This window comes from Urtica dioica, chromosome 5 (assembly GCF_054948205.1).
Source record: "Urtica dioica subsp. dioica isolate 48M chromosome 5, U.dioica_male_clone48M_v1_H2, whole genome shotgun sequence".
In the NCBI taxonomy this organism is placed as follows: Eukaryota; Viridiplantae; Streptophyta; class Magnoliopsida; order Rosales; family Urticaceae; genus Urtica; species Urtica dioica.
Window position 1 is genome coordinate 40,820,652 of NC_142760.1, and position 16,632 is coordinate 40,837,283.

General features: G+C 36.7%; 3 protein-coding genes across 5 annotated transcripts; all 3 read left to right on the forward strand.

The window, feature by feature from the left end:
• The first annotated feature begins 572 nt into the window (after positions 1 to 572).
• LOC149398535 (protein expression protein) lies at positions 573 to 1,478 on the forward strand. The gene has a single exon (XM_089615607.1). The coding sequence runs from the start codon at positions 776 to 778 to the stop codon at positions 1,223 to 1,225; it is 450 nt and encodes a 149-aa protein (XP_089471733.1). The 5' UTR covers positions 573 to 775; the 3' UTR covers positions 1,226 to 1,478.
• Positions 1,479 to 3,553: 2,075 nt separating this feature from the next.
• On the forward strand, positions 3,554 to 10,424 carry LOC149398536 (uncharacterized). Of its 3 annotated transcripts, XM_089615692.1 has the most exons (23): positions 3,554 to 3,703; positions 4,037 to 4,249; positions 4,380 to 4,413; positions 4,547 to 4,731; positions 5,082 to 5,241; positions 5,316 to 5,412; positions 5,580 to 5,749; positions 5,851 to 6,014; positions 6,205 to 6,393; positions 6,540 to 6,629; positions 6,831 to 6,911; positions 7,122 to 7,265; positions 7,397 to 7,479; positions 7,629 to 7,767; positions 7,863 to 7,946; positions 8,290 to 8,451; positions 8,554 to 8,641; positions 8,722 to 8,799; positions 8,907 to 8,973; positions 9,094 to 9,193; positions 9,269 to 9,385; positions 9,939 to 9,995; positions 10,089 to 10,424. In XM_089615692.1, the coding sequence occupies exons 1-23, from the start codon at positions 3,599 to 3,601 to the stop codon at positions 10,212 to 10,214; spliced, it is 2,733 nt and encodes a 910-aa protein (XP_089471818.1). In that variant the 5' UTR covers positions 3,554 to 3,598; the 3' UTR covers positions 10,215 to 10,424. The 3 variants fall into 3 exon arrangements, with proteins under 3 accessions (XP_089471818.1, XP_089471819.1, XP_089471820.1); XM_089615693.1 differs by lacking the exon at positions 7,863 to 7,946; XM_089615694.1 differs by lacking the exon at positions 3,554 to 3,703 and having other exon boundaries at positions 4,380 to 4,417.
• Positions 10,425 to 10,770: 346 nt separating this feature from the next.
• On the forward strand, positions 10,771 to 15,557 carry LOC149398537 (heat shock protein 70 (Hsp 70) family protein). Its single transcript, XM_089615525.1, has 11 exons — positions 10,771 to 10,880; positions 11,236 to 11,911; positions 12,463 to 13,011; positions 13,509 to 13,724; positions 13,805 to 13,900; positions 13,972 to 14,121; positions 14,257 to 14,454; positions 14,546 to 14,692; positions 14,779 to 14,907; positions 14,980 to 15,110; positions 15,218 to 15,557. The coding sequence occupies exons 2-11, from the start codon at positions 11,294 to 11,296 to the stop codon at positions 15,276 to 15,278; spliced, it is 2,295 nt and encodes a 764-aa protein (XP_089471651.1). The 5' UTR covers positions 10,771 to 10,880; positions 11,236 to 11,293; the 3' UTR covers positions 15,279 to 15,557.
• The last annotated feature ends 1,075 nt before the right edge of the window (positions 15,558 to 16,632 follow it).

Genomic DNA, 16,632 nt, shown 5'->3' on the forward strand with positions numbered 1-16,632 from the left:
GATCAAAGAAGACGTTGGTCTAAATTCTAAGGTAACCCAAATTTTTTTACCCTTTTGTACAATACAAGCATATCTTAATTATGAACAACAAAAGCTAGCATTGAAGACTAGCTAGTGAAAGACTAATTTCTCAAGCAAAATCATGACAAGTACTAGTGCTGGATTCTTTTCACATAATTAATCTTATATTGGTTAACTTGGAATTCAATTTATCATGAGTTGAGACATATCTTCTTGAGCCGAGCCGAGCTGAACCAAGCTTTGAGCCGGTCCCACATACAACCTAGAGAGACAACTATTACATGGTGTCTCTTCTTAAAAAAAAAAAACTATTACATGGTGTCATCACTTTAGGCTCCTCATTTGAAGCCAATATCAAAATTGGTGTAGCTTAGGTCAAATGAGCTATCAATAATGCCACGTAGGACAGCAAGCCATCCACCGTGGCAACAAAGTTAGGTTTGACCCCTTCATTTCAATATTGGTATATTATCATTATTATTGTTTTCTATTATTTATTCACCCACTACCCATCCCATTAATTATATTGTATGTCCTCCAACCACAAAAACCACTTTGCAATATATATATATATAACACAACCTATCCATTACCAAAAAATTGGCACATACAATTTCATCTCTCTTATAAGTGTATTCCTCTCTGGCTCTCTCTCCAATACCAAAGGAAAAAAAAATATCAAGAAGAAAAGGAAGGAGAACAAGAGAAGCTCTAAAAATCTCAAGTGCAAAATTAAAAATAAAAAAAATTTAAAATGGGAAATTGTCTCGTACACGAATCGGATATGATGTGGGGCGGCGAGGATTGGGGGGCGGACGATCACTCGAGCGAATACGGTGAAATGACCGATAAGGGCATCAAGGCGATTGAAGAAAAAGGGCTTCTAAGACTTGGTGGTGGTGGTGGTGATGGTGAAAAGAGCAACTATAATGGCACAACATCACCAAGTGGGAATTACTATGGTAATAGTAACTCTACGTCTATTACCACTACGCATGGGTCTACGGAGGTGAAAATAAAGATTACAAAGAAACAATTAGAGGGTTTGCTTGGAAAAGTGGACGTAAAAGACTTGTCTGTCCAACAAGTTTTAGCTCAATTGATCAATGGCTGTCAAACTCAAACTCAAACTCAAACTCAAACTCATGACGAGCCTTTGAGGCCTTGGAGACCTGCCCTTCAAAGCATTCCTGAGGTTAATTGATTATTATATATATATGATTTTGTATGTGAATATATTCAAGTTCTTCTGTTGCCCTTTCACTATATTCACCCCTTAAGAAGTCATGGGATGAATTGGGTTAAGTGAGTGTTGTTGTTTTGCATGTATATTTATGTGAGAAATGTGTAATTTGGAGAGAGTTTATATATTAGATTACAGTTTGATAGGCTTTTGTTCATTGATGTACATTTGCTAGTTACTAGAGAATTATGTATGTTTTGGCTTTAGGATTAAAGAGGAAAGTAAACGTACGTATTTTATTCATTTATTGCTCTCTCTCTCTCTCTCTCTCTCTCTCTCTCTGCAAACTCATCAAGGAAATTACTCGAAATTTCCAAAAGTGGCCATAAGATATCATAAGTGAAAAATTAACTATCGAACAGAAGATTAACTATCGAAACAAGAAGAATAGTTTCAATGGTTAGCTAAAAAAAAAAAAAAACAAGTCTAGCCGTAAGTAAATCCACTACATGCATTGCATCAAATAATCAATTAAGGCGGTGAGAAAAGTTACCCTTTAACTAATCACGTTTGTCTGTAAATTTTCGTGTTTTAGTATTGGTCTATGCCGATTTTTCGATTCTGTTTTTGTTTGTTTTGTTTTCGATGGCCTGATATTTGTTTGATTAAGCTAATTGATGTCAGATGATCTGTACTTCAAAGAAACAAAAAAACTATAAAATAATATAATTTAAAAAAAAACCCAATATATGTCTATATCAGTGGGTACAATCAAATAAGTTCAACTGTCTGACTTTGAGAATTTGGAAATCGATCTTCATTTTGGCACAAAGATAGCATAGACAATGATTTGGATAAACTATAATTTAGAAGATAAAAATGGAATGAGTCCAACACTTTTGAAATTTGGAATAAAAAAAAAATATATGTTTCATAAAAAATGTCATCGCACACACATCGCTTCTTGTTGGCATTTTGCTCTTCAATAAACCTTTAGCTCAGTTCATCTTGGTACTTCCAAAATCATGACCTCCCATACAATTTTGTTTTACACAATATTTTTGGTCCCCAAAGTCAAATTTAAAAAAAAAAAAAAAATTCTTACATCATGGGACATTATACATAAAAACAAACTACAAAAAAATACCTTTTAAATTCAACATTATTTTTTTTTATATCTCTTTATTTATATTTTTTACATTTGACGATTGTTAAACCTTCGTCATCTTAAAATAAATATCACTTCACACAAATAAAGTATTGTCACCCAAAACTAAGTCGAGCCCTCGTCCAAAATATTGGGCTTAGACAGAAGGTATGGTCCCTCGGCTCTTGATAATTTTTTTGTCGATGAAAACTAAAAACACCATTTACCCAACCAACTTAGTTTTTTTCCCCCCCTCATATGAGTTTAACTTTTCGTGTGGTAGGATGAGAAATGACCTCAACTACTAGGAATCTTGATACTTTGTACCAAAATAAATCAAACTATGTTTTTGGACATTTCTACTAGTAACTGTAGACCTATATATCTACAATTATTGTTATTTGTAAACTTATAAGTCTAAAGTTTATGACAATTGTATACTTTCGTGTCTACTACTAATAAAAGTGTCCAAAAACATTATTTGATTTATATAATTAGTAGATAATTAGGGGTCGAGTAGAACGGGTCAAGCTCTCGTCTCCCTCTATTGGCAAAGTAGGGCGGGCTCTCTCCTAAGGCCCAACATGAAGGTTTCATGCCGGGCACTCAGTTTCAAATAGTTTGAAAGTTGGTCTATGCATCCAATATCCTATTGGAAATACGAAAGCTCAAAATCTAGTATACGTTGACGTGGAAATAATATATTTGAAATCAAAGGAAACTCCGGTTATTCAAAAATATCCCCCAATACATCACTAAAACACAACTAATATCAATGCAAATGCAAAATTAACTGGTAGTAAATTAATATAGGTTTTTTTTTTTTTAACAAAATAAACTAATATAGTTTATGCATGTTAAAAATGTTCCTAATTTCCTAAATAATCCATGTATTTAGCCAAAAATTCTTTAAAAACATGTACGGGTTTTTTTTTTTTTTATTTATTTATTTATTTTTATCATCGTTCATATTTCGGTCCGCTAAAGTACATAAATAACTAATTTAAGAGAAACATAAAATTTTGTTGTCCCTTTATGCCCTTAACTTTAAAACTATATGTAAAAAAATTGGGATTATGAAAGAGGAAAATACATTAATAGTTAGGTAATTAATTGAAGAAATACATTAAATACTTAATTTTTTTAGAATAATAAACATGCTTTGTATTTTGTAATTAACAAACGACGTCGTTTCGAACTTTCGCCTTAAAGACGGAAAGAGGAAACAGAACTCCATTGGAGTTTCCATGGAGTTCAGAAATCGCGACTACTCGGAAGAAGATAAATCCCACGCGCTTCCTCGATCACGCGCCGCCGTTCATCCGCTTTCAGCTTCGCCGTCTAATCTTCAGGTCATTCACGCTCAATTCGAAGATTCAGTCTCCGATTTCCAATTCTCGATCTTCTACGGCTCCTAAGAAAGTATAAAGCTATAAAGAAAAATGAGATGAAAACAAGAGATTCTTCACTATAAAGCTATGTCATTGGATAGCGTTTTGGAATTGAGACCAAGTTTTGAGATACTTAAGCGAATCAGCAATTGAATAATCGATAGCGTTTCAAATTAGAAATTGGAAGTTTGGTTGAATTCTCATTTGGTATAATGATCAATACTATACAAAATAGACTTTTTTGGCATTGAAGGAATTTCATATTTTTAACTGAATGCGGTGATAAAATTGTAGATTGTTGCTATAGACCAACGAAATGACAAGTTCTTTGATCCATTGAGAGCTTTGGATGATGGTAATGGCAATATCGATGTTGACATTTCGGAGTCTTCAGAGAATAGTTCAGTCTCAGGACTCTCTGTTGAAGCATCGGAGAAAGAATGGAACACTTTCAAGAGATTCTTGATGCAAAGATTTCCAGTATCGAAAATGGTCTCGATTTCTTCGGTAAGCAACGCACTTTGTGAATTTAACATTGACAGGGTTTGGTTGCCATTTCAAGGCCTAACGATTGTATTTACTTTGAGAATTTTTGAGTTCCGATACAAATTATGTATGCTTTTCTTTGGAATTTCAGATTTCCGATGCAATCATTAAGAGTAGCGGAACAAGTATGTAAGCAAATCCATTTTTTTTTTCTTTTCTGAGTTGACCTCTGTAGCATTTTAGATTCCGTTTACCTGAAGGTTTTAGTATTTTGTATTTTGTTGTAAGTGTTATCTCAATGAAATCGATATGCAACAGTTGAGAAACCTTCATTGACAAGTAAGAACTTGGAAGAACCAGAAGACATGGAAAAGGTCCCAGAGGAGGGTTCCAAAATCATAACTCGGCAAGAGTATGTCTCTCGGGTAAATGAACTCAAGGATGAAATGGTTCGGGCATGGAATCTTGGTGACAGGGTTACGTCTTTGAAAGCCGCCCTAAAGGTTTACTTTGCTCAAAATTGTTTATAATTTTGATGAATTTTTTTAATCCACCAGTCAAATTTTATGACAAGACTTGATTTAAGACAATCAACTATTGGATAATTGATAGTGTTTCTACCGCCATAAAGGATAAATATTTTTTTTAGTAGGATTCGTGTACAATAACGAGGAAAACATCACATACCTACGAACATTGTCCTTCCTTAGTTTTGTGGGAGAATTAAGATTTATTTATTTTCTCGAATAAAAAAGACACTCTGAAAACTAGGACGTCAATTTGTGTACTGTAACACTTGATTTTAGAATTCATTAAATTGACCATGTGAATGAATTGATAAAATGTTGTCCAGGTTGCTAGGCTGTTGTTGGATACCTCGGTGTTGCAATTTTACGGCACGATTTTTGTTCTAGCTACAGATATTTTGGACATGCTTGGAAGTATGGTTTGGGACCGCATCAAACAAAAATCTGAGTTTTCCGAAGATGGAACTAAACTCTATTCCTTACCAGGTCTCTTATCTTTGGATGTCTTTTGCTGCTCTTAACTTTGTGTTTTCCTATAACTTCTTTGTGGCTTATGGCAGAGAACTTCAAAGCAAGTGATGTTTGCTCTGAAGCCAAAGAAACTTGCTACAACTGGTTTTGCAAAATTGGAGCCATCAGAGAGCTCCTTCCTCGCATGTTGGTCTCTCAGCTTCTTCTGTATTTTTTCCACTCATATATAATGACTCTATGCAAGCTTTTGTATATATCATGAAGAATATCAAGTGACCAAAACTCTACATGAATTTACTGTCTTCCAATCTCATTTCATGAGATTTTAACTTCAGACTTACCTAATGTTTCAGTTACTTGGAGCTCGCAATATTACCTAGCCGACGTTTCTTGCACGACAATCCTGAAGACTGTCTTCAGCGCTTGGTATTAATGATTAGGGGATTATCGGATCCACTAGCATCTGCATATTGCCGTCTATACTTGGCTCGTACTATGCAGAAGTTGCGTTCCTGTAATATTGGTAAAAGATCTAAGCTTCACAGTTGAGCAAATCGATTCTTTTTTGTGTAGAGCTATCTAATAAACTTAGTTGTGTATTCAATTGTTTTCTTTTTGGAACAGCACACCTAGTTAGATCTGTGAACGACATGAAAGTCTCGTTGCAAATCACATCAGATAAGGGCACCTCAGTGAAGAACATCGGTGACAACAAGAGAATAATTATAAGTCTGATAGAACCGACTATTGAGTTTAGTGTGAAATGTATACTCAACGGTGCATCGGAGGTATGCCTTGGACTTTTTATACGCAACAGTACTGCCCGTCTTGAATCCATATGCTTGAATTCGGTGTATGACTACTTTTAGGGAAGAACATAGTAGTTCTTGTTTTATAATTCTCTGTTCTCATTTAGTCACATGGGATAGAAAAGTGTGAAAATAAATAATCTGGCATGGAAATTAATTCTTATCACAGAGACAAGTACGCAGAAGACTCGTGGAGCTTGGACTAGGAAAAACTGAAGAGGAGTTGTTTGGGAATTTTCCTTGCATTTCGGTTCTTCTTCATCATCTACTCAAGGAAATTCCAACTGAAATTGTTAGCTCACAAGCAGTGGAAATTCTTCATCTCATTGAGTGCAATAGCGACAATTCCTTCAGTCAGGTATGTGTTGTATTCCTTTAAACTTCCTGCCAATGTTTCTGTTCGTGTGTTCAATTGCTTTGAATTAAATAGATTTTTGAGAAATTAAAATGAAATACCATCTCATCCCTGTCTGATTATTCTTTTCCTCATTTTGCTTGGGAAAGTGCATGAATTACAGGTTGCTTGGATTCAGGCTTCATGAGAATAAATCTCAAACAGAATCCATCAGACAGGTGGTGGATAAAATTATCGAGGTGATTTGACTTTGAAACAGTAGTTTTCTTTGCTTTAAAATTCCATTATTTATCCTTACCCAGTACGTTGTGTGTTTTTTGTTGCTTCTGATCGAGTATCCTAATTCCTCTATATTTCAATATGGAAAAAAGCCTTTCTTTCTGTACTAATAGTGTAATCTACTAATTCTCGACTATGCTTAATGTTATAAAAAAATTCAGGTCATTTCTCAATACAATAGCTTCAACGAGTACTTGAAGGTTGTCGATGCATTTGTGGATATCATTCTTGAAAACCAGATGGTAAGAAGATTCTGATATCTATTATAGGTCATTTCTCTGTTGTTGCTTGTCTCTTCAAGAGTATTCATATTATTCTTAACCATCATGTATGTTAAATTTGGAAGAAATATGCAATGGTGATTAACTATATTGGTGTGGTCCTTCTAGATGCACAAATCTAATTAAAAAAAAAAAATCAAATCCAATCCGGATCTAATGACTCTTTTTCAGGAAGATAATTTGAATACCGTTTTAGAAGGAATATCAAAGTGGGTGTTCAACAAAGGAACTGATGAAGATGAACAAGCAAGCTTACAGTCCATCTTGGTGAAGCTTCTTCCTCATCACAAGTGTATCGAGGACATCTTTGCTTTGGTTCGCTTCTCTAAAACATTTTAAATCCCTTCTCACATCTTATCTATATTTGAACAATTGTGCTATGTTTCCAAGGCTTCACCATAATAAACACATTGCCCTTTATTTTATTTATTTTTCTCTGATTTCAGAATCATTTTCTTGAGATCTTAGACGTAATGTGTGGGAGCTCCCGTACCATTGTCAACATGCATATCCTTAATATGGCAACACGGTACGAATTCGGAAGATCTCTCTTCATTCTCTACCTTTATTTCACTACACCGATCTCTCTATGTTTCCACATCTTATACGTCCTTTCGCGCTTGTGATGGATCCTGAGTGATACTATGGTATTTACTGGATCATTGTTTCCTCCGACAGGAATGGTTATATATGTGACCCGCCAACTATACAGTTGCTTTTCGATATATCTCGGGATCTGTATGACAGTATAGACTTTTTGGATGTGAAAGACGGTGATAATCAACCAGCGCGTTTGATTTCTCGTTTCGTTAATATGGTAGCTAGCTTCAAATTCCTTCTCATATCTTGTATGCTATTTTTTTTGCCAACCCACCTAACCTGTTCTGATACATTTTCCTTTGTTTTTATTAGGTGGATTATGGGGTAGAAATGGAATCTCATTTGACGTTTTTTGCAGAATGTCGTGGTTCCTTTGGTGGCATTAATGGAATAAAGGTTTATAATAATAATAACAATAAAAATAAGGGTTATTAAGTTATATAGCCACACGGCTATAGTGAATTGAGATATAGTCCACCTTTAGTTAATTTCTTGTAAATAGCTAAGTGGACTTATTAACACATTAGTAAAAGACTTATTTAACACAGCCAAACATGTAAAAAAATAGGTAGTTAATAGGTTGCCACGTATGCTAGTTGGCTATTTACAAAGTATTTACCAAAGGTTGGCTAATTTACAATTCTTATAGTTTAGGTGGCTTACGTAGCCAATTTTTTGTAAAAATAATAATTCATTCTTCTTGTCTTAGTCTTACCAATGCACTTTTACTAACTCGCAGGAAATTCTTGTTCACTCTAGCAATTCCTTAGCAGTCAAGGCTTTGAAACATGGGAATGAACATCTCAGTTTTGTCAGATCATGCATCGCATTCTGTGAAGTTACTCTACCTTCCGTTTCATCTCTGGCTAGTCGGCTAAACCTTTACCTTGAGACCATTGAGGTAATATAGTTTTTTTCTTCTTCTATTTGGCCTCTTTTAAAATCAAGTTGTAGTTAGTTTATATTTTTTTTTTAACTCATTCACGTACCTGAATTTTTTCAGGTTGCTTTGTTAGGCGGTTTAGTGTCTCATTCGGATGGGCTAATTGAATCAGCAATCAGCTGTTTCCAAAGTTTAGACATGACTGATGGTAAATCTTATGATAAATGTAGTCAATCGTGTCTTTTTTCAAAACCCTTTTTCCAAGCTCATTTCATCGCTTTCTGACAGGCTCAAAACTGCAGAGAGACTTAGATGGCATAGTCTCTTCAATTCAAAAACTCTGTAGTCTCTTGGTTATGGCTCCAGGTTGGCAGATTTAAATTTTCATTTTCTTAGTAAATCCCGGTGCCACTCTTTTAATTTTAATATCCAAGTTGAAACTAAAAAAAAAAAATCCGTTTTCTCATGTGAAGGTAATCCCGAACTAGGAGCCACGTGCTTTCTCAAAACTATCTCATCACTTGTTAATTCCCGGTCATGGTACTCTTTTACATTTTTCTACACTTGATATATAAACTCGCTTAGTTCGCTTCGCTCCAACAAATTCCTTGTGTTTTCTATGATCGGTGTTGTACTTTTTTTTTTCTTCTTTCGATGCAGGCTCAAACCGAAAATGAAGGCCAAAATTCTTTGTTCAGTCCTTGTACTGTTAGCCACGTTGTCTCAAAACAAACTTCCGTATCACGCTGATCCAAAGAAGGTAAAATGGCGTTAACATTATTACCTTTTACGACTCGGGTCTCTTCCATATATTTTTCACATGTGATCTCTTCAGGTTCTAGGAAATGATTATTTATTCTACGGTGACTTATCTTATACGCACGAAGTCACCTCATTCGCGGAACTTGTTCTTCAACACTTGGTTGATACGATTCAACAAGAACCTTCTCCGGTAGATATGACACATTATATACAAATCACCTCTTTTTTGTTTGTTTTTTTAGCAGAAATAGTCCCTGAACTGGCGCTTTGGTCTATAAACTAATTTTTTTTAGCAAAATAGTCCTCAAGCTATTGATTTTGTAACATTTTAGTCATTTACATATGAATATTAAACTCTTTAGTGAAACTGTATCACAAAAACCTAAAACATATTTGTAAACTTAAAGTTTTAATTTTACAAATGAAACTATTTTCATTATACTATAAACTCCAAAATATAAATTAGTTGAAACACTTTTTGAATTTTTAGAGCCAGGTTTTATTTTAATATTACTAATTAAGATTATAAACAAGCAATTTGAGTTTGTGTTTGTGAATATGGTTCCAGTTATTTAGGCCATATGTTTCATTATAAATTTCAATAGTTTGAGAACCATAATTAGTTTACAAATCAAAATGTCACTCCCAGAATAGTTCATGGACTATTTACCCTAAAAGCCTTTTTCTTTTTCTTCTTCCCTTTATACCACTATTTACGGTGCTCATCATCTTATGAAACAAAGGCGGCTCGTGGAAGCACGGCACTCGAAGCTTGCAACTGCATTGCATCGTCTTTCACTGTAAGACCTTTCGCTCCAAATTCGTATACAAAAACTGAACTTATGTTGACTTTTTTTTTTTTTTTTTTACCATTTGACAATTTTTTTTGGCAGCCGAGTCCGGAGACATCTCTAATCTGCTCCAAACTTATCAAAACCGCTGAGACGTGTTTGGGAACGAGGGATCGCTACCTCCGATCCACCGTCGAGTATTTGAGCTTGCGACTAGTTCATGTTTGACGAACACGGAAAAAAAAAAAAGTTCGGATTTGATTTTCTTATGAATTTTTCCCGGAGTTGATGCAAAATTTTGAGTTACTAGCGGATTTATCTGAGCTCATGAAAGTAAAGATGGTTACAATTTTTTTATTTTATTATGTATGTATTAAATTGATATGATAGTTCACTTTAAAAGATGTATGCCGTGGCTAGTAATATTTTTATCATCCACTACTGGTGTTAATGTTGGAATAAAAAAAAAATTATACTATTTTTATTTAGATTGACGAAACAAACCAATCATTATAATTTAGAGCAAGAAGTCATTGGCATCAGCAAAATGTAAAATCATACTTTAAAAAAAAGTAGGGTTTCAGTTCACATGGGTTCAATATTATTTGCTAACAGTTTTCTCCCAAATGAGCAGTAAACCTTTTTTTTTTTATAATTAAAAGTCAATTATTTTACTATTAGAAAAAAAAGGGTTCTTCTCTTACAAGGTTTACAAACTTACAATGAATGAACATATTTGCACAATGCACCCCTGTAGATATCAGAAATAACAAAAAGAACTAACATATTTTTAGTCAGTTTCCCTTTTTTTATGTTTGAAGACATTAATTTTAGTCGCTTTTGAAAGCGCTCAATCTCAACCATCGCTTTTCTTCTTCTTCTTCGTTGAATCAGGTAATTCTCTTTGCTCAATTCGCTTCGTTTTGTTTATGAATCTCAATGTTCAGACATCTCTTCCTTTTCGAAGCCTTATCGAGTCTCGAGGCTCTCTCACAGTTTATGTACTTTTGTTCTTGAGTTTTGAAGAAAAAACACTTAATTAGCCGAAACATTGTTTATAGACTACGCTCTGTTGTGATTTTAGAAGCAATCTAGGTCGAAAAAGGAAAGGAAAAAAAAAAAAAAAAACTGAAACTGTACAGCGATTGATTGTTGGTGCTTCGTTCAAAATTCGGGTTCAGATTATGAAATTCCTCGAACTCATCGAGCTTCTGTGTGCGTGTATGTTCTTCTCCGTCTTTTTTTGCAGTCGGAGGTATATATAATATAGCATAACCAAACGGAAAAGTTAGGTCGGAAAATCCGAGATGAGCGTGGTTGGGTTCGACGTTGGGAATGAGAATTGCGTCATCGCCGTGGTGAAGCAGAGAGGAATCGACGTCCTTCTGAACGACGAGTCCAAACGGGAAACGCCGTCCGTGGTGTGCTTCGGCGAGAAGCAGAGGTTTTTGGGGTCCGCCGGAGCGGCCTCGGCGGTGATGAACCCCAAGACGACGGTGACTCAGGTGAAGAGGCTGATCGGAAGGAAATTCTCCGACCCCGAAGCCCAGACCGAGCTCGAAAAACTCCCCTTCGAGACCTCCGAGTCCTCCGCCTCCGACGGAGGAATCTCGATCCGGATCGGTGGCCGGGAATTCAGCCCCGTCCAGGTCACCGCGATGCTCTTCGCCCACCTGAGAGACCTCGCGGAGAAGAACCTCGAGACGGTTGGGGTCTCGGAGTGCGTGATCGGCGTTCCCGCGTACTTCACCGACCTCCAACGCCGGTCTTACTTGGACGCCGCCGCGATCGCCGGCCTGAAGCCCCTCAGGCTCGTCCACGATTGCACCGCCACCGCGCTCAGCTACGGGATCTACAAGTCGGACTTCTCTCCGGCGGGCCCGACCTTCGTCGTGTTCATGGACGTTGGCCACTGCGATACTCAGGTAACGATGAGATTTCGGTTTCAATTTTTCGGTACTTGTGTTTTAGCTAAATAGCCCATTGAAATGAATAGATTTGCAAATTAGTCGGGTTGTCTAATTTATTAGTGAAATAGCCAAAAATTTGGAAGTAACAGGTTTCGATTATATTTTTGAGCCGATTTAATTTTTTGAAAGTGCTAAATTGCGTATATGAATCGTCAAAAATTATAATCATCGTGTCAAAAAATATTTTGAGAATGTAACTTTGGCTATTTCTCTAAAAGCTTGAAACTTTGGCAATTAGTTTCAATTGGCTATTTTGTAATATTTAGGTGAAGCATATAGCCAATGCTTTGCAAATGATATGAAACTAGCCAAACTTATAACAAAAAAAAACTCACTTGCATCCAAACTCTGGAAAATTGTTATTAAAAAAAAAAAAAAAAATTGTCTAACGCGTCCATTTTACTGAATTTCTCTTTTTTTAAATAAGAATTTTAATTTTTTAGGTTGAAACACGGTTAATCTTAAAAGTAAGTTTAAAGGTTGAAATTCGCACATTTTACACACAGGTCTCCGTGGCCGCTTTCGAGCCGGGCCACATGAAGATGGTCTCCCACGCTTTTGACTCCTGCCTCGGAGGGAGAGACTTCGACGAGGCTTTGTTCGTCCATTTCGCGGCGGAGTTTAACGAGCGGTACAAAATCGACGTGCGTTCGAACGTCAAGGCGAGCGTGAGGCTCCGCGCCGCGTGCGAGAAGGTGAAGAAGGTGCTTAGCGCGAACGCCGAGGCACCTCTGAACATTGAGTGTCTCATGGACGAGAAGGACGTGAAGGGGTACATCAAGAGAGAGGATTTCGAGAGGCTCGTTTCGGGTTTGTTGGACAGGATCGTCGTTCCGTGTAGGAAGGCTCTGGCCGACGCAGGGTTGACCGCCGAGAGGGTTCATTCGGTCGAGCTCGTGGGGTCGGGATCGAGGGTCCCGGCGATCATGAGGTCGTTGGTCTCGGTTTTCAAGAGAGAGCCGCGGAGGACTCTGAACGTGAGCGAGTGCGTAGCTCGGGGTTGTGCTCTCCAAGGCGCTATGCTCAGTCCCGTCTTTCGGGTCAGAGAATATGAGGTTTGTTTTACAAAAGACACTAACTTTAATCTCCTGTTTTGTTTGAACTTTTTTTGTCTTGTTTGGATTGAGGAAAATTTGGTGGAAAATTTAACAACTAAAAGCGGGTTCTAATTTTATTTGAAAATAGCGAGTAAATGAAAAATCCAAAGAAACTTGCGTGTGTGGGGGATTTCGTTTCCATGCCTTGTTCATGTGTGCCTCCTTTAATTTTTTTTTTTTTTTCAATTTTAGTAGTTTTTTTCTATAATTTATTTTAAACACATCCAATCGATAATGAATTTTTTTTCGGGGAATCTATTTTCTTCCCCTTCGGGTTTTCCTTGACTTCCAAACACACTAAAAATAATTTTTATTTTCACTCAACTTTTCCTCACCATTCTCATTTTCCTTGTTGGAATCCCGGGTTCTAAAAAAAAGCCTTTAAGTGTTCATAATTTGGTCGGATAAACTATCGAAGTGGTGCGTCTGATCTTCATCTTCATCTTCATCTTCAGGTTCAAGATTCTCTTCCTTACTCGATTGGATTCTTGTTGGACGATGGTCCTATTATTGGCACCAAGGCTAACGGAGTTTTGTTCCCGAGAGGCCAACCCATCCCAAGCGTTAAGATTCTGACGCTTCAAAGAAACAGTTCCTTCAAATTGGAAGCGTTCTATGCCGATCCCAACGAATTGCCTCCGGGAACATCCCCAAAAATTAGTAGCTTCACGGTAAATACTCAAGTTCCTTGAGAAATGTCTTCTTAAGGGTAATTATTATATTTCTTATTTTCGACTCTTCATTTATGCAGATTGGTCCGATTCAAGGATCCCATAGCGAAAGAGCCAAGATTAAGATTAAAATCCAGTTGAACCTCCACGGAATCGTCAATATTGAATCAGCCACGGTACGCAAGAACATCAATAGATTTAATGGCACTCAATATAGTTTGCCTTACATGTGATTTCGACGTTTCAGTTGATAGACGATCATTTCGATGGTCATGCCACGAGTAACGAAGCTCATTCAACGGACGCAATGGATGTGGACGGCACGTCTGTTTCTGGGTATTCCGAGAGGGTCTCCAATGGGGTGGAAGATATGCACACGGAATCTTCTCACTCTTCTGTAAGTTTGCCATTAAAGTCAATCATCCTTGCACTTGAACATGTATAAGAAATGAAAACAAGACATTTGGGGTTATTATTATTCGGAAATTTGTGTCTACTTGAAAATCATACTCACCAGTTTTCTCGTTCCCAGGCTAATTCTGGCAAAAAGGATAAAGCCACGAGGCAGGATATACCCGTCAGTGAGAATATATACGGTGGAATGTCTAGCGGTGAGCTCATGGAAGCTCGTGAGAAAGAACTTGAGTTGGCCCAACAAGACCAAACCATGGAAGAAACTAAAAACAGGAAGAACGCTTTAGAGTCATACGTATATGACACTCGTAATAAGGTATTATGCTGTATGGGTTGACAGATTTTTTTATGTTATTTTCCGTGACCGCTGAATTTTATATTGACCATGTTCGTGTGGTAATAATTAGCTATTCAACACGTATCGGAGTTTCGCAAGTGATGAAGAGAGAGAAGGTATCTCCGCGAACTTACAACAGACTGAGGAGTGGCTTTATGACGAAGGAGATGATGAAACTGAAAATGCATATATTTCAAAGATGGAGGATCTTAAGAGGGTTTGTTATCTCTTCTTATATTGTCGTAACCGTAATTTTTGTATTATATATATAATATAAATATATTTCTCCTATCTCTTCAATAGCTGGTGGATCCAGTCGAGAACCGATACAAGGAAGAGGATTCAAGAGCACGAGCCACGAGAGATCTTTCGAAGTGCATTTCGGATTATCGTATGTCAGCGGATTCGCTCTCCACCAATAAAAAAGAATCGGTATGTGTGTTATCAGCGAGTCCGTATCGTATTATCAACTCGCTCAATATCCTAAAAAAAATCGATCTTCAGATTGTTAACGAGTGTCTTAAAGTCGAGCAATGGCTGAGAGATAAAACCCAAGAACAAGATTCTGTTCCGAGAAATATGGATCCAGTGATATGGTCACACGATATCGAGAGCAAGATGAGCGAACTAAACTCGTAAAAACTTTCTACTCTTTTCTTTCTACTTCGAGGTTTTCACATATTGAACTTATTTTGGGTCCATTGTGCTCTCCTTAATATTTGAACAATTTTTTTCTTCTCAGGGCATGTAAGAATATATTGAGATCTAGAGCTTCACCAAATAAGTCAGACCACCACGAATGAATCCGCGGGAGTGATGACTAGTTCGAGAAGTTTTGTTTAGATTCTTGTCTTATGAGAACTGTAGATCTCTTGCGTCCAGTTTTGTTTTGTTTTTTTGTTTTTTTTTTTAACTTATATCTTTATATAGATTGATTTATGAATTATGAGGTGGGAATATAATACCAGCTTTTATATTAGCTCAATTTTTTCCCACAAAAAAATCTTGTTTGATTCAGGAAAGCTGTAGAGGACAGAGATTTTAGCAATCCATGTTGTGCTTGGCCATGAAAAAGTTAAAATAAAAAAAAAATAAAAAAAAAAACAGGTTGTACTTGTGTCTATTTACATTGCAGCTAATAGTGTTTTTTTTTTTTTTTTTTATCATCAATGTGTTTTTTTTTTCCAATATTTTTTAATTGTGCTAAGAACAACCGATGATTTTGCTGTTGGACTCGAAAACCATGTTCAATAAGTTGATTTTTTTCAGTGCTGCTAATTCATTTGGATGTATATGATTATGAACAAATACTTGCCTAAAGATATCTTTTTCATATCTAATCTAGATCTATCCTTTCTCACTCCCTCCCCTGGGGCCAAATCCAGAGGGGACTTTGGTCACCAATTGGGTATCCTTTCGGCCGTGCGGTGGAACGTTGCCGGAAAAAGAGAGGCAACAATGGAGCGGAGCGTGATGGTAGAGGTGTGCCGTTCCTCGACGTGGAAGTTCGCGGAACGTGTCTGCTACGAATTTCGATGGCGAGATTAAAACTTATTTTGGTTTGTTTCATTTTTTAGGGGGGGCTTTTGAATCTTTTATTGTGTTGTTGCAGTTTGCTTGGTTTAGTTTTCTTTGGAGACAAATTAGTTGTCGTCCACTATCCCGTTGTGGATTTCCTGTTAGGTTTTTTTTTTTTTAAATGTTGGCTGAAGAATCATCTTTTTCGTGGTCGCTGGACAAAGGTTGATTGGATCTATCCATCAATCATCATGGATACTTTGAAAGAGTCACATGTGTGCTCGAATGTTATTTTACTCGTTTGTTCCTCCTTATGTCGGAAGCATACACAGGACGTGTGTCACGACCCGCGAGCGACAGCTCACGAGCCGTGACCGGTTGACTCTGAAACAATACAAACTCAAAATATAAATGAATAAATATTAATTAGTCGCGAAAATCCGGGGAATTTTTTTTCGCTTTTTAACTTAGAGTCTTATAGCGACTTCTATAGATTTATGTTCCGGAACAAATAAACAAACCCCCGGTCTAAACCCCATAGCCCATAGGTCAAGGCAACACGCGCTCGGTCTCGGTCTTCGACTTCATTTCCCGCTTACGAGCTTCTTCTTTATCTACATTACCAAGGGACATAAAACT